Source organism: Falco cherrug, chromosome 4 (genome assembly GCF_023634085.1).
Source record: "Falco cherrug isolate bFalChe1 chromosome 4, bFalChe1.pri, whole genome shotgun sequence".
In the NCBI taxonomy this organism is placed as follows: domain Eukaryota; kingdom Metazoa; phylum Chordata; class Aves; order Falconiformes; family Falconidae; genus Falco; species Falco cherrug.
Genome location: NC_073700.1, coordinates 49,223,658 through 49,244,528, shown reverse-complemented (window position 1 = coordinate 49,244,528; position 20,871 = coordinate 49,223,658). Strand labels below are relative to the sequence as shown.

At 59.4% G+C, this 20,871-nt stretch overlaps 2 protein-coding genes across 8 annotated transcripts; one reads left to right on the top strand and one right to left on the bottom strand.

The window, feature by feature from the left end:
- Positions 1-1,456: 1,456 nt before the first annotated feature.
- On the bottom strand, positions 1,457-13,505 carry HDGFL2 (HDGF like 2). 7 transcript variants are annotated; one of them, XM_055710150.1, is made up of 16 exons: positions 13,279-13,505; positions 10,087-10,163; positions 9,867-10,005; positions 7,784-7,963; positions 7,253-7,369; positions 7,007-7,078; positions 6,627-6,798; positions 6,341-6,416; positions 5,959-6,244; positions 5,145-5,239; positions 4,566-4,636; positions 4,105-4,175; positions 3,772-3,873; positions 3,463-3,676; positions 2,627-2,750; positions 1,457-2,407 (listed from the first exon to the last, which is right to left on the bottom strand). In XM_055710150.1, the coding sequence occupies exons 1-16, from the start codon at positions 13,348-13,350 to the stop codon at positions 2,314-2,316; spliced, it is 1,962 nt and encodes a 653-aa protein (XP_055566125.1). In that variant the 5' UTR covers positions 13,351-13,505; the 3' UTR covers positions 1,457-2,313. The 7 variants fall into 7 exon arrangements, with proteins under 7 accessions (XP_055566125.1, XP_055566127.1, XP_055566124.1 ...); XM_055710152.1 differs by having other exon boundaries at positions 6,627-6,774; positions 13,279-13,497; XM_055710149.1 differs by having other exon boundaries at positions 1,457-2,410; positions 13,279-13,487.
- Positions 13,506-15,533: 2,028 nt separating this feature from the next.
- Positions 15,534-20,807, top strand: UBXN6 (UBX domain protein 6). Its single transcript, XM_055710160.1, has 11 exons — positions 15,534-15,705; positions 16,085-16,239; positions 16,560-16,621; positions 16,755-16,886; positions 17,422-17,519; positions 17,911-17,986; positions 18,073-18,157; positions 18,405-18,624; positions 18,728-18,858; positions 19,511-19,656; positions 20,191-20,807. Exons 1-11 carry the CDS (start codon positions 15,623-15,625, stop codon positions 20,317-20,319), a joined length of 1,317 nt encoding a protein of 438 aa, XP_055566135.1. The 5' UTR covers positions 15,534-15,622; the 3' UTR covers positions 20,320-20,807.
- The last annotated feature ends 64 nt before the right edge of the window (positions 20,808-20,871 follow it).

The window sequence follows — 20,871 nt, the reverse complement described above, 5'->3', positions numbered from 1 at the left end:
CCCTGGGATGCTGCTGTGGTCTCTGTGTCACCCCTTGCCCTGGGATGATGCTGCGGTCCAGGCCCCCCCCAGCACCATGTTTCCAGCCCCTCTTCCCCCACAGCAGACAGGGCTGTGGAGAGGCTGGATTTGGCCTCGGCTGGGGGTCTCTGGCGCAGCCGCCTCCATCCCCTAAGCTCCCTCTCCGGCAATGTCAGAAGCCAAGCCATAGTCATGGTGAAGCAGAAGCAGCAGGACACCCCCTGCCACCTCTTCCAGGTTCAGCACATCCTCAGAGGGGTAAGAGCTGCCAGTTCATGGGGCTGGGAGCAGGGATCCCCCGATGCCTGGGACCCCCATACCCACCCATCCCTCTTGCAGACAGCAGCTGTGCAGCAAGGCTTGGAAGAGCCATTCCACCGCAGCCAGGAGATGTGCAGACACAGGAATCAGGTGCAGGCATCCCCCTGCCCGCGCTCTGCCTGTCCTGGCACCCAGGCGAGGCTGGCCGGGGGGCGCAGGACCCCCACGATGCTGGTGCAGCGGCTGCAGGACACCTTGGCACAGCTGTGGGCTCAGGTGGGGCAGCTGCAGGCCCCACTGCGGAGAGCCCAGCGCGGCATGGCTGAGCTCCGCGGTGCCTTCAGCTGGGCCAGGTCCCTGCGGAGGCTGCTGGGGACCGTGGTGGCCCAAGGACAGCGGGTGTTGGCCCAGGCCTGGGAGGCACTGGTGCAGTTCCTGCGCCAGCACCTGACAGTGCCACTGGAGGATGCTGCTGAGGATGCTGGCACAGCAGCACCCCAAACCTAGGGGGTGCACCAAATTCAACCAGCCACGGGCCACCCCCCTGCACCATGTGTGTGTGTGTGTGTGTGTCTGAAACTGTGCTGTGGCCTCTGTGGCACCAACATGGCTCTACTCAAGTTCACGTCCAAGTCTTGGTGTTATTCCCTCCCTTGGCGCTGCCACCTGTGATGACTGGAGCTGCAACAAAGGCAATGGGGGAGATTGGGGGTGGGACAGACCTTGTAGCTGCCTTTAACACCCCCAGACCCGGGGTGACGGCTCACACAAGCCCCTTGCTGGGGCAGCGCAGGGCTTAACCAGCCTCCCCTGGGGAATGGCGACATGTCTCTGTGTCCCCATCCACCTTCCCCAGCGTCGGGGGCCTGGGTGCCCCCATGTCTCCCCAGCCCCAGGATGGGGCTGAGCGTGCCCCCACCAGCAGCACCCACCTCACCACAGCTCTCCCCCTGCCTCCTGCTTCCCGGCAGTTGGGCAAGAGGCACGCTGGGCTTTTTTTGGGTTTTATTTGGGTTTTGTTTACAGAGGGCTGGAGCATGAAATCAGCCCTGGAAACAAACAAAAAAACCCTCTTCTCCAGGGCAGAGTTACAGCAACAGCAGTCTCAAAGGGGGGGGTCGGGGGGGCATCCTCCCTCTGCCACCACACAAACAGGACTCAAGGACGCAGCAGCTGGTTGAGCTGGGAACATCTTTATTTTACATGTACAAAAGCTTCAGATCTTTGTAAAAGAGCAGACAGACGAACAGGCAAAGACGCTGCCCAGCACAAGGCAAGTGGCTGCCACGGTTCAGTCCCTGCCTGGCAGAATTAGGCGAGAATACACACTTTTTACTCTGTTTTTAACACAAAAGCTGGTGCCCAGCCCTGCTGCCTCCCCAGGGCAGAGGGACCTGGCCTCAGCAGCCGCCTCCAGCTGGAGGGGAGATGATGGTGGGGAACGGGGCTTGGAGCAGCAGGGAGAAGCCCCGGTGGCTGAGGCAGAGCCCAGCACAGGCGCTGGAAAATCAAAGCAAGCAGCAGCCCAGTTTGGCTATTCTGCTCCCCTTGCTGGGGCCTGGCAGGACCAGGGGCACCCATGGGTGCCTGGTCCTGGCTTGTAGGGGGGGCCAGGGCCAGAGGGAAGGGACCTGTGGGGCATTTTCCATGCTCCCTGCACTCCCCTCGTCACAGTCAGCGATGCCTCAAGAAACAGACACTAGGGCTCCTTGTATTTTTCATTAAAAAACCCTTTATATTCATTTCATGTCGGTTGAAATCACAAGAAATTAAGTAGGAAGGAAAAACAAAACAAAAAACAAACAAACAAACGAAAAAAACAAAAAAAAAAAAAAAAAGAGGGAACAAATACAGACAACCAGCACAGCCCCCCTGCGGCCGGTGCTCTTGCGGGGCTGGGGGCACAGGACAAGACCTAGGACATCAGCTACTGCGTGACTTCGTGAAGTAACTCAAGCAGGGGACGAGGCAGAGGCTGGTCTCCCTTTGCAGCCCCTCCACCTCCTCCTCCTCTGGGTGGGAGCTGCTTCCTCAGCTCTCCTCCACGTCATCCACAGCCTCTGACTCCCCGTGAGCCCTCTCCCGCTCCGGCCCGGCTCGCTCGACCTTGGGATAGTCCTGCACGCTGCTGTGGGAGAGTAAACATCTCAGCCAGCCGCTCTCCTACCCGTCTGCGTTCCCCTGCCGGCGGCAGCCCCTCTCCCACAGCCCCAGTGCCTTCCCAAGCCGGGAAAAGCCCAACACAGCCCACAAGCCCCCCACAGCATCCATGCGAGGGCCCAGTGTGGACATGTAGCAGATGGAGGGAAGCTCCTTGGCCCCCAGCTCTGCCCCTCACGCTCACTTGTTGTGGGTCTCCTCGCCGGATGCCTCCATCTCTCCAGCTCCTGGCCCTTGGCTTTTGTCCTTCTCCTCTGTGCCCTCTGCTTTTTGGGACAGGGATTCACCATTCACAGGACCTGACAAGTCTAAAGGGAAGAGGGAGGCTCAGCCAGCCAGGTCCCCATGGTGGGCCTCATCCCAACCCACAAGGGGCTGGGCAAGCCAAGGACCCACAGCCACAGGTTGTCCCCATTCAAGCAAGGGACATCCAGCCGAGACCGAGGGGACTCCAGGTCTGGCCTGACCCCCGACAGCTACGAGAAGGGCCCCAAAGACTCCATCCCCCACGCCCAGAGGCAGGCATCACAGTGGATTTTCCCCACCAGCTCCTCCGGGAAAGCTCTTGCAGCATCACCAGTACATCCCCAAGCAGGGACCTGGCTACGAGGGTGGAAGATCCCAGTCACCAGCTGCCTGCGCAAGAGCCTGAGCCAGTGTCCAAGGATGTCTCCGCATTCCTCCCTCTCCCCTGTGCCTTGGACTGGCAGCCAGGAGCCATCCTGAGCCAAAGATCAGCCAGAGGCACCACAGCCAGGGTGTGGGCGGCGAGGTTTGCCCTCTGCTCTCACTGCTGCAAGTGTCCAGTACGCAGTGCTTTCTCACTCCTGGCACCCCAGCAAACAAGGGACCAGCCGTGCCATGTGTGGCTGCTGATCCCCTCCACCACCGAGGCCAAGAGCCACCCCTGGTTGTGTCCCCGGTCCCCAGCGGGATGGGATGTGCCCTGAGAAGGGCCCCAGGATCACTGTGCGCGCAGACAGAGCAAGGAACCACCCCGAGATGTGCAGGGAGCATTACCAGCGTTTGTCTCTTCTTCCCCCTTCTCACTCCGCGTCTCCCCTCCCGACAGCTTCTCCTGGCCCTTCTCCACCTCCCCCTTGTCCTTCTCAGGCCCGGCTTTGTTGGCTTTCTGGATCGCCTCCATCTTTGGTCCCAGGACACGCGACTTCAACCGGGTGTAGACTTCAGCAGCTTTCTCCATCACGTCCTTGTTTGCTTTATAGCGACGGATCTGCACCAGAAAGAGAGGAGGGACGCCCTGAGAGCTGAGGTGGCCCAAGCAGGCTCCTCGCCCCCTCCAGGCAGGGACTCAGCCCTCTGCCCTACCTTTTTCAGCGTAGCCACCACATCGGTGTGCTTCTGGAGGATGTGAGAGGTGACCTGGAGTGTGCCCAGCTCCTCTAGTGCATTCAGACAACGCTTGATGTCCTGCAAGGACAGCACCAAGATCAGAAGCTGCCTGGAAGTCTCCCTGTGGGCACCTGGGGCAGTGCTGTGTGGAGCACAGTCCCCTAATGGCACCCAGCACCCAGAAAGGCAAGAGGAGGCTCAGCCAGGCGCAGCACTCCCAGGTATCGCAGATGGGCAAGGCTCATGTGGTGGGCAAGGACACAACGAGCAGGGACCTCCCAGGCCAGGCCAACGCTCTCGGGCACTCACCGGGTTATCCACTTTCAGGGCAAACTTGATTTCACTGTGAAGTTTCTGGAGTTTCTCTTCGACTGTGGGCTCTGGAGCAGCAAGAGAGACAGGCCGAGGCATCAGGCCACCGGCAGAGAGCATGGCCCTGCCTGGAGCTTGGGACCTCTCCCCCAGCAAAGGGTTTGGTTTCCTCCTGCATCTCCAAGGTCAATCACAGCCCCAGAGGCCTCTCTGAAGAGGATGGGTTGGGGTGTGCCAAGATCAGGAGGGGATGGATATTAGGGAATCTCACTGTCTCTGCACACCCTGTAAATACTTTCCAACATGATGTGGGAATCACAGTGGTGCTGGGCAGGGTCCCAGCACACCACCAATCCCTGTGGGAAAGATTCCTCCCTTTCCCTGGGATGGGGCAACCAACCCTGGCTCCCTTCTCTCCCTCTCTTCCCCTCTGTGATGGCAAGCAACAGCACTCTCACCCTTTTTCTTCTCCATCCTCCTTTCAGGGATCAGGTCAGACTTCTTCCGGCCTCGTTCCACCTTCAAAGGTCTGCAGGAGGACAAGGAGAGAGGTTAAGATTGTTCTGGCTGGGCTAACAAGAAGGGCGATGGCACACGCCAGTGCACCCCCCCAGCCTGCCCGCTAGTGTGAGCCAGGCAGCAGAGCCCTGCCACGCTCCACCCACGCCTTCACACATCTCCCAGCTCACAGGCAGACAGGAGCCCTGAGACAGCAGCTCCCTCACACCCCAGCTTCCCAGGATTGCAGAAAGGCAAAGCCCCAAAGCGATACCCCAGACATCTTCCCCTGTGAGACACAGAACACCAGGGGAGCTCAGCCTGGTGCCCCCCAGCACCTCCTCCTGCCCCTTCAGCTCTAGGAGACAGGAGGGGAGGTAAGAGCCTGGCTTCTCCATGGGCGCTGCTGGCTCAGGGGCAGATCCGTGGGAGCCCCATCCCACCCTGGGGTGTCAGCCGGGGGCAGCTGGGCAGCAGCAGAGGAATGGCCCGGTCCCCAAAGGAAAGAAAGCACCAATGCGGGGAGGGGAGATGCTGACTTGTTCCGTGGTTTCTCCTCTGCTCGGCCCTTCTTCTCCTTCTGATTTGGTTTCCTTGACAACTCTGAGGGCTGCTTCTTCGCTGGCTTCTTTACCTTGGAGGAGAGAACAATGCGAGTGAGAGCGGCAGAGCCCTCCCAGCTGCAGGAGGGACAGTGCCACAGCCACGGCTGGGCACGCTCCAGTAATGCAAGCGGTCACACCAGTGCCGTCAGTGGGTTTGGCTGCAGGGGCATCCCTGGCATGGGACAAAAAGGACTCGGGCTGCAGCGCAGCAGTGTGCTGCTCCCGAAGTAAATACCCTGGTACCTCCAGTGGCCCACCCAGCCTGCAGGACCCAACCGGCAGACCCACACGTCCCTTCCAGACCTCAACATCTTCGTGCTGCTTTCCCGGGCCCCCTCCACAGGGAGGGACTCGCCAGGCTAAAAGGGAGACCTGCCTCTGACCACAGGCAGTGTGGCACCTAAGAGTCCTCTGCAAGCCCTCCCTGTGCTTCAGCCAAGTCTGGCTGCTGGTCCCCCAGGCTCTGGGGAGGACAGCAGAGCAAACCCAGTGACAGTGGTGGGAGGGACAGCACCACAGAGCTGCAAGACCCACATCGGGATGGGGCATCCTGGGACAGAGGAAGAGCTCCCATTTGCAAGGTGTGGATGTGCCTACAGACACAACCCTTCCTGGTGCTGTGTGAGCAACCCCAGGTAACACAAGACCAAGACAGCAGGTCCCTGCTGCTCCTGGAGGTCTCTGGCCACCCGACAGGAAGATGATGGGCTGGCTGGCTGTCCCCAGCTCCCCATGGCTCCACACTCACCTCTTTCTCCAGCTCCAGTTCAGAGTCTGAGGAGGATGGGGCCTTGGCCCGGCCTTTCCGGCCCTTTTTGGCTACTTCATCCTCTGCGCTGCTGTCCGAGTCCGAGTGTACCTCCTCACCCTTCTCCACTTTCTCCTTCCTCTTCTCTTTCTCCTCCTTCTCCTGCTCCCGGAGCCGACGGATCTCTTCCTCCTGCTCCCTCTTCCTCTTCTCCTCCAGCTCCCGCCGTCGCTCTTCATCCCGCCTCTTCCACTCACTGATGCGGTCCACATCGCTATCGCTATCACTGTGAAGGACAGAGCAGGCTTGGACCCCTTGCGCAGGGGCGGTGGGTGACCCTCCAGCCCAGCCCCGAGGGTGACAGTGTTCCAGCTGATCTCACCTGTCACTGCTGGAGCTGGTGGGGACACGCTCGGGCTTCGGCTTCCTGCCACGGGGCTTGGGCGGGGGTTTCTCAGCTGCAAGACAACGGGGAGATGTTCAGCAGGAGCCCTGGTTGTCCCTCTGTTAAAACAGCCCCAAATCAGGGGGCACAGGGCTGCTCAGATATGGGTTGGGATGTGTCCACAACAGAAGGAGACCCCAGCGCCTCAGAAGCCCCCAGCCTCACATGCTCTCCAGTCCCCTGAGGAAGCCACCAGTGGTAGAAGAAGCTTCCTTGGCGTTACCTGGCTTCCTGCCCCGTGGAGCCTTCTTCACAGACATATCTGAGTCTGAATTGGAATTGGAGTCCGACTTGGTCATGTCCACAGTTGCGTTTCCCATTTCCGAATCTGAGTCCACTTTGGAGTCTGAGTCGGAGCCGGACTCCACTTTCTGCAGGCACAGAGCAGGGCTGGACTGGGGGGGTGGCAGCAGCTCAGCAGCGTGCCCCAAACCACAGTGGCAGAGAGCCCACCCAGGTCACTGAGGCATCAGCAAGGTCCCTCCCGGTGCTGAACCTACATCCGGGCCACAGCAGAGCCCTGCCACCCCCTGTTCCCAGCGGTACAGACCCTAGACTCCTCTCCAGCCTCCTTCATGCAGCACTGCAGATGAGGTGTCTTACCTTCTTCTTCCTCCCCCCTGCTGGCATCCTCCGTGGAGCCCTGGCCACTGGCTTCTTTTCAGGAGTGAAGTCCTGGAGGAAAACACAAAATATGAAGAAGTGGGGAACAAGAAGTCTCTTGATGGTTTCAGAAGCCAGTCAGGTTCCCTCAAGCCACTGCCCCCCTCAGATGGTGATGCTTTTCCTCTAGCCCTTTCCCCACCACCCTGCCAGCCTCCCTGCAAGCATATCGCAAAACCCTCTCACCTGATCACTGTTTTTTTCCGACTCAGAAGATGTTTCCGAGTTCTCCTCTTCCGTCAGGGAGGGGCTGCCCTGATCCAGGTCACTGGAGGATTTCCGAGGCCGTTTTGCCATCGGCATCTGATATGTGAGAAGTGACAATGTGAGAGAAGCCCACACCCCCTCCACCCAGAACAGAAAGCCAGCGCTTGTGGGAAGGGGCTTTGCCCAGCTCTTCTCGACTGGCCCTGCAGGAGCAGCCACGTGCACTGAGAAGAGACCTGCAACTCTGGCCTCTCCTCCGGGCTGCAACCTGCACCAGGACTCGGACATCCCACCACCTCACAGACAGCTGCAAGACCCCCAGCCACATGCTGAACCCCATTTCCCACTGGTGGATCCAGAGGGAGTTGGTTTCTCCACCCCCTCCTGCCTCAGTGGGTTTGACATGCTGCATGGTGGATGAAAGCTCAGTGGTGGACCCAACGGCCGTGTCCTCCTGCCCAGGACACCCTCCCATCCTCACGGCATGGAACCACCTCAGCCCACACTCACTTTCATAGCCAGCGATTTTCGCTTTAGCCCGCTGTGGTCGCTGCCTCGATCTGAGTCCTCATCACTTTCCATTTTCTCCGTAGCGACTGCAGCCATGGCAGCATCTTCCTCATCATCACCTGCATCGCTTCCCCCCATCGGGTCATTCTCGGGAACGTCACTGTCAGAGGAGCTCGCAGGCTAAAGACAGTGGGGACAAGAGCCATGTTATTGCCCCGAGGGGCCTGTGGCACATTGCAGGGGACAAGAGAAGGGGCACAAAAGGGTGACAAGCAATGGATGGCAGCGCTGAGCAGAGGGGTGTGTGCAGAGGAGCGTGGGGCAGCCTTCCCTCCCGGCACAGAACCCTGCCGCATGGCTCTGCACAACGTGAGCAGCCCTTCAACGAGAACGCTCAGTCGACCCCCTTCTAATTCCCCTGCACCCCCTTCCCAAGGCCCCTGACACACCACCTCGAGACCACCAGCGACACCTTCCCTCTGGATCCCCCGGCTCGGCTTTCACCCACTGCTGCCACCTCGCTCCCCTCTTCCCCCCATCCTCATGTTCTGCCAAAGACCCCCAGAAAAGCCCAGACCTGACAGCCCCCTGGGAGAGCAGACCCCAGCCCTCCTCTGCCCTGACGGCGCCAGACAAGTGGGGCTGGGTGGCTCGGTGCAGCCTCTCCCCCGGCGTGCTGGCCGCCTGCCCTCAGCTCAGGTCAGGCCTCTTCCTTCTCAGATGGCTTCACCCCACAGCATGTTGCACACCTTCCCCATGGGAAAGGTTCACACGAGGAGTCCAGCGTGGTAGCCACCACTCTTTCCAGTTGGGATCTCCCATGTCCTGTTCCCTCACTCCCACACAGGGAAGGTCTCCTGGCTTCTCACCAGTCCATCAGGAGGTTCCCCATGCAAGGACATGGCACGCAAGGGGAAGGCAACCGAGCTCCCATCTTCTGGGCTGTTTCACTCTCTTTGCGCACGGCAGGACCAGCATTCCCTAGAGCCAGGATTCTTCCAGTGCTGGAAAGCCTCTCCTTGTCCTTGACTGTTCCTGGCACCTCACTTTATTTAGGTTTCAAAAACAAGATAGACCTCTGCTTCAATCTCTTCTTCTGCTCCTCCAGGCATTTTGGCCACAAGACGCAGTTGACGTTGGTGAACCCTCAGCCTTGCTGGGGTGGCTAGTGTCACCTCGGTCCCTCAGTCACAGCAGGTCCCTCACCAGCAGGTTTCCTACCCCTGCTGGGAGTTAACGGTGGAGTCCCTGGACAAAGTGCGTGCTGCCTCCCTCACCACCACCAATCTCCCACCCAATGAGCTGAAGTTGTTCTCCAGGTTCTCAAGCATCTCCACGGGCTCACCTCTACCCTCTATCTGCAGTCTCAGGTCCGACCATCTCCCGCAGCTACTCAAACCACATCCTCTCTCCTGCACTGGCAGCAGCACAGCCGAGGGGGCTCGTTCCCTGAGCCTGCCTACCTCTAGGCCACCTTGTCTTTGTAGCTCACCTTAAAAACCTTCCTCTGCCTCTTCAGACCAACTGCCTATGAAGCTGCTTTGGACGCCTTCTTTGAAGATCGCTATACAATAAATTGTATCACACAATTATGGTTACAAAATGCCCACGCAAGCAATCGACAGCAAAGAGCCAGCTCCTGGCCAGCTCCGAAGCCCGCTGAAGGAGCAGCCCAGTGGCTTTTGGCTCATGACCTCAGAAACCGATGAAGAGGGGGACTGCCCAACAGTCTGCGCGCATGTCCGGGAGCCAGGGACAAGCAAGCCTCAAGTTCTCTCTCTGACAAAGAAATCCTCCATGGCTTTGGGCAAGCAGCACAAAGCACATCCCCAGTTCCACCTCAAAGATGGGGCAAAGGCATCTTCCTCCAGAGAAGGAGGAGAGCTGACTCCCTCAGGAAGGGAGAGGGCAGGGAAGGGAAACTACTTAAACCCCGAGAAAGCCGATTTGCGAGCTGGAAGTGCATAGGCACCGTAGCAATGAGAAGCAGAAAAAGGAGGAGAGCGACTCGGAGGAAAGGAGAGATGGAGGCGCCGGCAGCCCACGTCCTCGCTGCCCCCCCGCCACGCGAGGCCACACTCACCGGAGGGGCACTGTAACTGGCGTGAGGGTTGTTCTGGATTTCCCACAATCCCTCGTTGAAGCCTTTTCTCTTGTTTGGTTTCCCATATTTGTCTTTATATTTTTCATAAAGGAAGAGATCTTTAGGGCCCAAGAAGGCGCTGGAGAGAAACAAAGCAGAGGTGAGCCCGGAGCACAGGCAGTGGGACAAAGCCCAGAGAGGGGAGCGAGGCAGCGCTTACGTCTCGTGGGTGCCGAAGAAGAAGATGGGGTACTTGTTCGGTGGGGGTTTCACAGCGCCGTCCGCGATGTCATCAATCTGAAAGGAAACCCAAAGCAGGAGGTGGTCAGAGAGCGGCTTGAGCACGTCCTCTGTGAGGCACATCAGCCCCGGCTAGCAGCGTCGGCCTCCGGCACCCGCACCCACTTGGAGGCAAGCATGGCAAGAAAGCACCCGGACGGGGACCTTGCTATGCACAAGGGTCCCACTGCGGCGTCAGGGCCCGGCAGGATCTCTAGAAGAGTAACAGAAGGGATCCGGTACGGATGCTCTATGGCTAGAGCTTGGCGCGAGGTCATCTCTCCACCACCGGGCTCAACGCCCGGGGAAACGCGGGCCTTGTGCTACTCCCCAGAGATCCATCGCACGAGCTGCCTCGGGGGGGGATGCCCGAGGGAAGCCCCCTCCAGCCTGGGGTGGGGGGCGATTGCTCCAACGGGGTGGCCTGAGGGTCCTTCCTGGCTGGAGACCGGCCGCAGGAAAAGCCCCGCTGCCAGCGGGACGCGCGGGCCACCCTGTCTTCTTCCCACGCGCCGGCTCCAGCGCCCGTCTGTCTGCTCCAGGTGGTCTGGGCTGCGGGCAGAGCCGCAGGTGGGAGCCTTGGGGAGCGCAGGGGCTGCCCCGCGTGCTGGGGAGGTCTTCGGGGCAGGGGGGAGCCTTCCCCAAAAGAGCAAGCGAGCTAAAGCAGGAGGGGCTGCAGACGCCGGCAGCGCGAGGGCTCTCCTGGAAGGACCGAGTCCTCTCGGCGCCAGGCCAGCCATGACAGCGCGGGGACGGCATCCTAGATCTCACGGCGTGGTGCAGCCAAGCATCGTCGTCTCCGGCACCCTGAGCCTACCCGGTACCTGCCGGCCCCGATCCCACAGTTTCCACCTGCCAGTCTCTTCCCATCAGACACCTTCAGCGGACGAACTGCCTCACCCTCCGCTGCCACCGGGGACCACCGCGGACCCCCATCCGATCCCCCACGCCGCCTCGCACTGCCCCGGTGAGCGCATCCTCCACTGGCCCCCACTCTGCCCGCTCCTCCGGTCTCCTCCAGGCACTACCACAGCACAACGCTGTCACCCGGCCGGTGGGACCAGCCATCCCTCACCATGCACGCTCCATCTGCACCCCCGAAACTGCACCAGCACCCCCCCAACCCCGCACCTGGCAAGCACTCAGCAGCAGCCCCCCACATGCATCACATATGCTGTCCCCAGCATGTGTCACCCCCCCATCCCCAACAAGGGACAGAGCCCCAGACCTCAGCTCTGTCCCCCCTCAGTGGGGGACACAGGGTGGGTGATGTCCAGGCAGGGAGCTGGGAAGGGGGGTCTGGAGGGGCAGGGCTCTGCTGGGCAGTGGGAGGATGAGGATGGATGACAAAGGGCAGGACTCCTCTGGGATGCTGGGGCAGGGGTGGGCTGTGAGGGACATCCCCATGGGCTCAGGGTGCCTCAAGCACCAGGGTCCTGTGGTGCAGCAGGGGTGTTAGTGGTCACCATGGCAGGAGAGAGGATCCCCAGGCCAGGGGTCCTGGTGGGTGATACAGGGCTGAGGCCCCATGCACATACCCCAAGGGGGTCAGGGTCTCCCCTGGGTGCAGGTGAAAAGGAAGGGCTCAGGGTGCCATCAGGGCAGGAGAGGGGTCCTGGGTCCTCCTGCATGGGGTTCTCAACCACCCTCCTGGTGAGGGGTCCCCCAGGTCTCCCCATACCTTGCCAGGTACAGGCACCACTGGGAGACCCCTCCCTCAGTGTGGGTGCCAGTATGGGACCCCCATTCCGGTCCTGGACCTCCGTCCCTGTCTGCGTTTCTCCATCCTGGTACAGGTGCCAACATGTCACCCCCCTCTGGGGATCAAACTCCAGTTCCAATACAGGTGCTGGTGTGGCACCCCCCCATCCCAGTGCAGAACCCCATCCCAGTACTGGGCTCCCATCCCAGCATGGGTGCCCATACGGGATCTCTGTGCCAGTACTGAGCCCTCATCCCATCCCAGTACAGGTGCCAACATGGGGTCCCCCATTCCAGTACAGGACCTCCCAGCCTGGTACAGGATGTCCAACCCCAGTATGGGTGCTGGTACAGGTCCCTCATGCTGGTACCGGGTCCACTTCCCAGAACAGATACCAGTATGGGTCCCCCATCCCAGTACCAGGTCCCCATCCCAGAATGGGTGCCGTTATGGCATCTCCATCCCAGTATGGATACTGGTACAAGTCCTTCATGCCGGTACTGGGTCTCCCATCCCAGGACAGGTGCTGGTACCGGGTCCCCCATCTTGGGGCAGGGCACCCCATGCCAGTTCTGGCTCCCCATCCCAGAATGGGTGTCATTATGGCATCTCCATCCCAGTATGAGTATTGGTACAAGTCTCTCATGCTTGTACTGGGTCTCCCATCCTGGAACAGGTGCTGGTACCGGGTCCCCATCCCAGTATGGGTGCTGGTACAAGTCCCTCATGCTGGTACCAGGTCCTAATCCTGGGACAGGTCACCCCATGCTGGTACTGGGTCCCCCTCCTGGGACAGATGCCGGTACTGGGTACCCATCCCAGGATGGAACACTCCATGCCAGTACCGGGCCCCCCATCCCAGCACAGGGCACCCCATGCCAGTACCAGGTCCCCATCCCAGAATGGGTGCCATTATGGCATCTTCATCCCAGTATGGATACTGGTACAAGCCCTTCATGCCAGTACTGGGTCCCCTATGCCAGGACAGGTGCCCGTCTCAGGTCCCCCATCTTGGGACAGGACACCCCATGCCAGTACCGGGTCCCCATACCAGAATGGGTGCCGTTATGGCATCTCCATCCTAGTGTGGGTGCTGGTACAAGTCCCTCATGCCGGTACTGGGTCTCCGTCCTGGGACAGGACACCCCATGCCGGTACCGGGTCCCCATCCCGGGACAGGTGCCGGCACTGGGTCCCCTATCCCTGCACGGGACACCCGTTATCGAGTCCCCATGCCAGTACGGGTACCGCTATGGCATCTCCATCCCGGGACAGGCCCCCACCTCGGGACAGGAACCGGTCCGTGTACCCATCCCGGTACCGGCACCCCCCGCGGGACGATATCTCCATCCCGCTGCGGGATGCCCGGCCCGGCCCCCCCCCCGCCCCGTTCCGGTGCGCCCCGCCGCCGGTGCGGTCCCGCGGTCTCACCCGGGCCGGCCAGTGCGGGTACCCCTTCATCTTGGCGAAGACGAGGTCTCCGGGCTTGAAGCTGTGCGGCATGGCGGCCGCGGGGCGGGGCGGCGGCGGCGGAGGCCCAGGCCGCGGGCAGCACCGGGCAGCGGGGCGGGGACGGCCCGGCCCGCAGGATGTCCCGCCCCCGCCCGCGACACCGCCTTCTGTTGGCTCGCCGCAACGTCGCTCTGTCGTCTTGCCCAATGGGAGCGAGGAGAGGGCACGGCGGGATAACGGGATTGGGTCCACCAGCAAGAGGCGCCGAAGAGGGGGGTGCTGAGGGGCGTGGCCAGAGGGGGCCGGGGCTGGGGGGCCAGGGCAGTGGGGAGGGGGTCACGGCCATAGGGTATGGGTCCGCGCCGTCGGGGGGGGCCATAGGGAGAGGGCGGGGACTGGGCCGGGCGGAGGAGCTGGTTAGGGCTGTAGGGCTGAGGACGACGGGGCAGGGCCTGGGGCAGGGGGGCACCCGGGGGGCTCTGGGGGGTTTGCACCACTCCTGCCCCATCCAGCGCCACCACCTCAGCCCCCACCTTGGCTGAAACGCCGCAGCTCTCAGCCCCAGCGCACGGGGTGTCGTCCCGTCCTGGGCGGACTGAGTCCCGGCTGGGGTGGGCTGGGGGGAATTGTCCTCGGGACAGGAGGAACCCACCTGCAAGAGCCGCTGGGGGCGAGGTTGGGGGATGGGTTAGACCTGCTTTACCTGCCTCTGGTTCGAAAACTTCATCTCAGTCCAGCTAAGCCGGAGCAAAACGGTGTGAGGCGTCCACCTGGAAGCCAGATCAGTTTTTAAACCTGGTTTTAACCCGATGTGGTTTCTCTGCAAGGTCACGGCAATGCAGATGGTTCACTGCCTGTGCTGGGCTCGCCGCTGGCCTCGCCTGACATTGAGGTGGCTTCGTGCGGTTTGGTGGCAGCCAGAGCACCCAGCACCCCGGCAAGAGCCAGGCAGTTATAAAACACAAACTGCTCAGGGGAGAAATTATTTACAGGATGATTGTGGCCCTGCGAGGAGGCGAGGAAGGATGAACCACGGTGTCTGGTGTGTGGGCTGCAGCACGAGGGGGATGTGCACAACGAAGGGAAACTCCTCTGGGCTTTTCGGAAAGGAATTTGTGAAGTAAGGGGTGTTGGGGAATGTCTGTGTTTCTCCATGTCACCCTGTAAGCAAGCACTCCCTCCTGCTGGGCTGTGCTATATCCCAGGCTGTGCGTTGCTTGCTGGTGGTGCAGAGCCTGCGAGTGGTGCTGGGACAATGGGGGATCTTGTGCTCACCACAGCATCTCCTGTGCCATAGGCACTGGGGTCCTCGTGGCTGGTGGGGCCATGGCTCGGTGCATGAGTGCCTGCTGGCCATGCAGGCGTGGGCCTGGCTTCTGTCCGTGTGTTTCTGGCTGTCGGTGCTGCTGCAGCGGTTCAGGTGTCGGTCCCAGTGCGAATGCTGGCTGTCAGCCGAGCTGGTGCCATGGAAGGTGCGATGCCAGGGTGCTCCTTCCACAGCTGCTGCCTGCACGGGTGGGTGTCTGCCTGATCCCACCGACTGCGCGCTCACCCCGAGGCAGGGATGAGGCAGCCTCTTCCTCAGCAGTGACTGTCCTGTGGCCCCATGAGGAGTCATGCCATGGAAATAAACCTCATGAAACTGCCTGATGCGCAGGGGTGTGCATTTGTCCTCAGATTTTGAGCCCGTTGGCTGATCTCAAACCTGTTCTGCAGGGTGGCAGGGTGGGCAGTGAGACCCCTGCCCGTTCTGGGGGGCTGGCTGGTGTAAGAGGCCTGGGTTGTGGGGCCCAAGCAAAGCTCACAGGGAACCTTCTGGTGTTTTAGCCTCCCTCATCCCAGCTTGCACCCCAGGTCTGCTCCGGTGCTGCAGGCAGCCTGTTTCAGGCTGGACTGGTCGTGCTGGGGCTGGTGGTTCCTCCTGAGGGTGCTGAGGCTGTAGAGTAGAGGTGGTGGGTGCAGGCCTGGAGGAGCCTGAGGGCTGTGGGTGCAGGCCTGCGTGTCTCTGGTGTCCGTGGGTGCAGGCCTGGGGGAGCCTGAGGGCTGTGGGTGCAGGTCCAGGGGTCTCTGGGGGCCTGTGGGTGCAGGCCTGGGGGCCGTGAGGGTCCCTGGGGGGTCCGTGGGGGTCCCGGGCCCAGCCTCACACACAGCCCACTCCTTCCCCTTCAGGCCCGGAGGACCGCGGAGACAATAGAGTGGCAGGAGCCTAGAGTGGCACTAGAGCCGCTTCCGGTGGCGGGCCGTGGGCGGGGCGGAAGCGCGGGCGGGGCGCGGCGGTCCCGGTCCCCGTCCCGGTCCCGGTCCCGGTCCCCGTCCCGCCGCTATGCGGAAGTTCTTCCAGGAGATCAAGGCCGACCTGAAGTTCAAGACCGCAGGGCCCGGACAGAAGCTGTCGGAGCCGGCCCGGTACGGCGTGGGGGAATCCTCCGGTAACGGGCGGTGGGGGGGTGGGCGCCATGGTGGGGCGGGCCGGGCCGGGCCGGGGCGCAGCCGGCGGCGAGCGGGGCTGGCCGGGTGAGAGCCGGCCCCCTCCGCTTCACTCCCGGTGTCCATGGCCCGCAGTGCCGCCGGTCCCCGGGGGTGCTGGGCTGGTAGCGCCACGGGCCCCGCGCTCACCGCGGTGGCCGAGCCACCCGCCCCGCGGGGGCCAGCGCGCGCACCGGGCAGCGGGGCGGCCGGCTCCTGGGGGAGGCGGTGCCGGGCCGTGGCCGTGGCCCAGGCCGGCTCGGTTGGCAGGGGCACGGAGCCCGTCTCCCCCCGAGCCCCGCTGCTTCGTCCCGCCCAGGGCCCCCAAGGAGAAGCCGAGAGCCGAGGTGGCCCCGAAGCCTCGTCAGGGACCCACGGATGAAGCGCAGATGGCGGCGGCGGCGGCGTTGGCCCGGCTGGAGCTGAGGCCCAAGACCAAGGCGCCCTCCTCCCAGGAGGCCATCAGGAGCCAGGGTAGGGGCTGCTGCAGGTCACGGGTGGGGACGGGGCGGCCACCGTGGGGGCAGGCGGGGGTGGTGGCACCTCCGAGCGGAGCCCCGAGGCAGGTCCCGGGTTGGGAGCTGCTGGGGTGCAGCTCACAGGGCGTTTTGGGGCACAACGGGCTTCAGCAGTGGCTTCAGCACCATGGAAATGATGGTCACTCGCCCGAGGGCTCTCAGGCCAGGGACAGAGCACCCGGGTGGGCATTTGCTCCCCCGGGCAGCGCTGCCTGTGCCGGAGCCCTCTGAAATCTGCTGGACTGCCGCAGCATAACCTGCATTTGTCTCTTGTAGTGAGAAAAGAGCTGATGGCCGAGGCAGCTGCCAGCGAGAAAGGGGTCTCCGCAGAGGAGAAGGTACAAGAGGTGCTGCTGCTGCTCCCCGAGCAGCACCCTTTGGGCTGCCGTCACTGTCCTGTATTTAAAAACACCACCCCCCACCCCGAAACCCTCCTGTGTTCAGTTCGGTGCCTGCTTTTGTCTCCTGTAGGACCTCGCCTCCCCAGCCAGGGAAGGGGCATCTGCCCCCTCTGTTTCAGGGGTTTATTTTATTTGCCCGTTGACCGGTGCAGTTGTAAAGAAAGACAAGAAGGAAAAGCACCTCAGAGAAGCCATCCAGTCGGTAAGCACCACGGCCACTGGCTGCAGAGCTTTCCTTCCTGTTTCAACTTGTTTTGTGGCACAGGTCCCCGTGAGCTGGACCTCTCCAGCCCTCCACCTTCTCCCTGTAAAGTCCCCACCATCTCCCGACAGGCAGCTCTGTTCCACTGCAGCCATACAAACACCTGTCCCAGCACCCTCCCTTCGGCTTGCTGGGACTGGGAACTGGCCCTGTACTGGTTTTAGCTGGGACAGAGTTGATTTTCTTCATGCCAGCTCAGACTAGTGATGAAAAAATGTTAATTACACACTGGGAACAGCTATACTGGGAAGTACCGAATAAATTCCTTTGCTTGCGTGCAGAACTTCTGCTTTACCTATTAAATTGTTTTTAGCCCAACCCATGGGGGCTTTCAGTTCTCTCCCCCATCCCACTGCGAGGGGAACAAACGTGGTGCTGAGCTGCTGGTCAGGTTTAAACCACAACAGACCCACACAGCACTTTGTGCAGAGCAGCATCAGCTCCCCCACAACCAGCTTCTCTCCTTCTCCCCCAGTATTTCTCCGTAGACCCGGTGGCTGCCTCGATCATGGAGATTCACACCTTCAATAAGGACCGGGAGAAAGTACGAGTGGGTGTGGAGACCATGGCCAGGTAAGCAGGACCAAGGGCGCAGGTAGCTTGTCCTGTCCCTGCAAGGCTGACAGGTGGGTGGATTTTCTTGCTGTGCTCCAGGCAAAGTCTGAAGAAAACCAAAGCTGAACATCTGAACCATCTTAAGTGTCAGTGGAAATAAGATCAGCATCTCAGAGGTCTTTTTATTAAAGAGTTAGTCCACGAGTCCAAGAGGTTTGGGAGCTGCAGGTTGAGATCAGCCACCCCCATCTTCTGTCTGGCTTGGGCACAAGACACCCATGTATTATTGTACTTTCCTCAGTTTTTCAGCTCTTTTCTCTGTGAGAAATACTGTGAGGCCTCTCAGTCTCCTACATCTTGGGGTAGCACATCCTGCTTCGATCCATTCAGTGTGTTCCTCTTTCTGCAGGTACTTGGATAATATCTGTCTCCACCCAGAGGAGGAGAAGTACCGAAAAATCAAGCTGCAGAACAAAGTGTTTCAGGTGACGTCAAGACTCCTGCAGGTGCTCTGCCTAGGAAAGTCCTTGCCTGCAGTAGACTACATCTAAATTCTTTCCTTTTCTTCCAGGAAAGGATAAGCTGTCTGGAAGGGATACACAGATTTTTCCAGGCTGTCGGGTTTGAGACAAAAACACTGCCTGTTCCAGGACAAGGCAAGAAATCAAAGTGTATTAAACTGGAGTCAGGAGTCGGGTGGTGGTGGTAGGACATCCCAGGGGAGGCTGGAGAGCACTCCACAGCTGTAACAAAGGCTGTTACTCCCAGGCTGTAACAGAAACAGCCACTCACCCTGTGGTTACCCTGTTAAGGCATTACATTTTCTGGAGATCCTTGCCCTTATTTTTCATATGTTAGTCATGTACAGAACAAGAGACTCACACGCTGTCCTTCTGGTTGTAGAGACCACAGAGGAGTACTATGTACTGAAGGAAGAAATGCTGACCAAGCTGGAAGAACTCAAGGATTACAAAGAGCAGCTTTTAAGCTCTGAGCCTGTGAGAGCACAGCTGGATCGCCAGCTCTGTGTATTTAAACCATCACCTGAAGCTGCTCGGTTTGAGCTACCAAATGACTTTTACAACCTCACTGCAGAAGAGATCAAACGAGAGCAGCGACTCCGGTGAGTAGGCTGAGATGGAGGGCCCCAGCTGCCCTGGGGTACATGATACCAGCCTGGAGTCTTGTACCTCTCCTTCATGCGAAAAACTGCTTTCTCTCTAAAGGACAGAAGCGGTGGAGAAGGCTTCCATGCTGAGGACGAGAGCCATGCGAGAGAAAGAAGAACAAAGGGAAATGCGGAAGTACAACTACACCCTGGTACGAGTCCGGTTTCCCGATGGATACATCCTCCAAGGTAAAAAAAAAGACTTCTCACCCTTTCTTTGTACACCTCCAAAAGCTTCTGAGAATACTTGTAATGCAAGAGCTTGAATCATAAGCAGGCTTGAGGTGTGCTGAACACAGCTGGTAGAATAAAGCTCCAAAAAAACCAGAGTGGGGTAACATTTCTCTAATAACTCTTCCCATCTCTGAGCCCTCCACCTGCCTTACCTGCACAGGCAGGGTTGGGACTGTATGCAGGGTTGAGTGGAGAGGGAAGAATCTCAAGGCGCTGTTAATTAAAGCGTGCTCTTCCCAGGCTACTGCAAGCAAGCTGGACTCATTAGATCAGTTTGTTACAGCAACCAGCATGAAGCTGCCTGCGTGGTGTCAGGCTGTACAACAGTATAAATCCTCTTCACATTTTGCAGTAGAACTCTGGAATTCATTTCTGGCTTTCCCAACTCTTTGTTACAGTCTGGCAGGGGCTTGCAACAATTGAATTAATATTTTTCTTTGGGGATTCTGCTTTTATACTTCAGTTGAATCAGGCTGTTTCTGTGTCACTGAAGTAGTTCATAAAGTTAGTATCAGTACGTGAGCCCCATGAAACCTACCACAAAAGGTTAGATTTGGTAAATGCCAGACTCTCTCTCTTAATATCTCACCTTGTTTTCTCATGGCAGGGACTTTTTATGCACGAGAGTCACTATCTGCGCTCTACAACTTTGTGAGAGAAGCACTCAGAGATGACTGGCTGCCCTTTGAGCTCTTGGGACCTGGAGGCCTCAAACTGACTGATGAGAACTTGGCATTCAATGAATGTGGGCTGGTGAGTAAAAACCACCAAACCAAACAAAATGCCAAAAACCACATAGCTGGTACTTTCACAAGCATCTTCAAGTTGTCAAGAATTCAGCTGCAGCTCATAACTTAGAGGAGTTCATGTCTTCTGCTTTCAGTGCCTTAAGTTGTGCTTTGGCCCGTTCTTTTTAAGCACAAACAAGTAACTGCTTGAAGGCTCCTGGCTCAAGGCTAGGAGGTCTGACTGGAAGGAACAGCAAGGACCAACCTCCTGTAGCAAATGCAGGCTGCAGTAGTTTCCAGTAGCTCTGTCAGAGGCTTAGCATTCACGCTGGGAAAAGAGGGAAGGCAGCAACTGGGAGGCAAGTGTGGCTCTAGCACAGGGCGACCACCAGGAAGCCCAAGGCAGCATCCCCTAACAGGGGCTTCTTGCAGAAATCCACTCATTCTTTTCAGCTGAAGTACTCTTGAAGTTCTTCCCAGTCTGTGAACATACACAGAGTGTTACAACATCAAAGCCTAACATTGCTATAGCTTAGTAACTCTGCCTCTTCTGTCCCAGGTGCCCTCAGCCCTCCTGACTCTCGCCTGGGACGCGGCAGTCATGGCAGACATCGAAGCGTCAGGAGAGGAGCAGCCAGCAAACTCCCTGAAACCAGAAATTCTCTCCAGAGTCCAGACACTGTCATGAAATAAAGGGCAGTGGGTTCAGTGCTGGTGGTTTTAGACTGTTCCCTCATTTTCCCATACAGACTGTTGGGGCTTCCACCTACGTGACCTCAGACCTGACTTTGTTTTAGCACTGCAGTGGGAGTCTAGATTCTGCCACGTGACACCAACCTCGTGGTCACCCTCCACAACTCCAGCAGCCAGACACTAAAGCAGTCTTGCCTGGTAAGACAGTTGCAGGACAGCTCTGCATAGCTTTAAAAACCAAGTTTGAGCAGTGACTGCTTGAAGTGTTTCAAAGATGGTGATGAAGCACCACTCTCCTCCCCTGGAGGAGGGACAGTGGGTGCTAGTACAAGGCCGGATTAGCAATTGATTGAGCTGGGATATTGGGCTGGGCTTAAACTCAGCTTTTCCTTCTGCTTTTGTGTGCACTGTAACTCCTATTGGAGAGAATATATTTAGATAAAATTATGCTTAGTCTGATTAAATGGAGTATTTAAAGACTTAGTTCTGTTTAAAGTTATTTGAATTGCATTGCTCTTACAGGCTTGTAACACAGACAAGCTCCAGT

Coding starts and splice junctions, on each gene's coding strand:
- HDGFL2 (XM_055710149.1), bottom strand. CDS start 13,350: ATGCCGCACAGCTTCAAGCCCGGAGACCTCGTCTTCGCCAAGATGAAG. Junction 7,079..7,252: donor CGGAAAAAAACAGTGATCAG/GTGAGAGGGTTT, acceptor GTTTTCCTCCAG/GACTTCACTCCTGAAAAGAA. Junction 4,176..4,565: donor GAGGATGGAGAAGAAAAAGG/GTGAGAGTGCTG, acceptor TTGCTGCTCCAG/AGCCCACAGTCGAAGAGAAA.
- UBXN6 (XM_055710160.1), top strand. CDS start 15,623: ATGCGGAAGTTCTTCCAGGAGATCAAGGCCGACCTGAAGTTCAAGACC. Junction 16,887..17,421: donor TCAGAGAAGCCATCCAGTCG/GTAAGCACCACG, acceptor CTTCTCCCCCAG/TATTTCTCCGTAGACCCGGT. Junction 18,625..18,727: donor AAACGAGAGCAGCGACTCCG/GTGAGTAGGCTG, acceptor TTCTCTCTAAAG/GACAGAAGCGGTGGAGAAGG.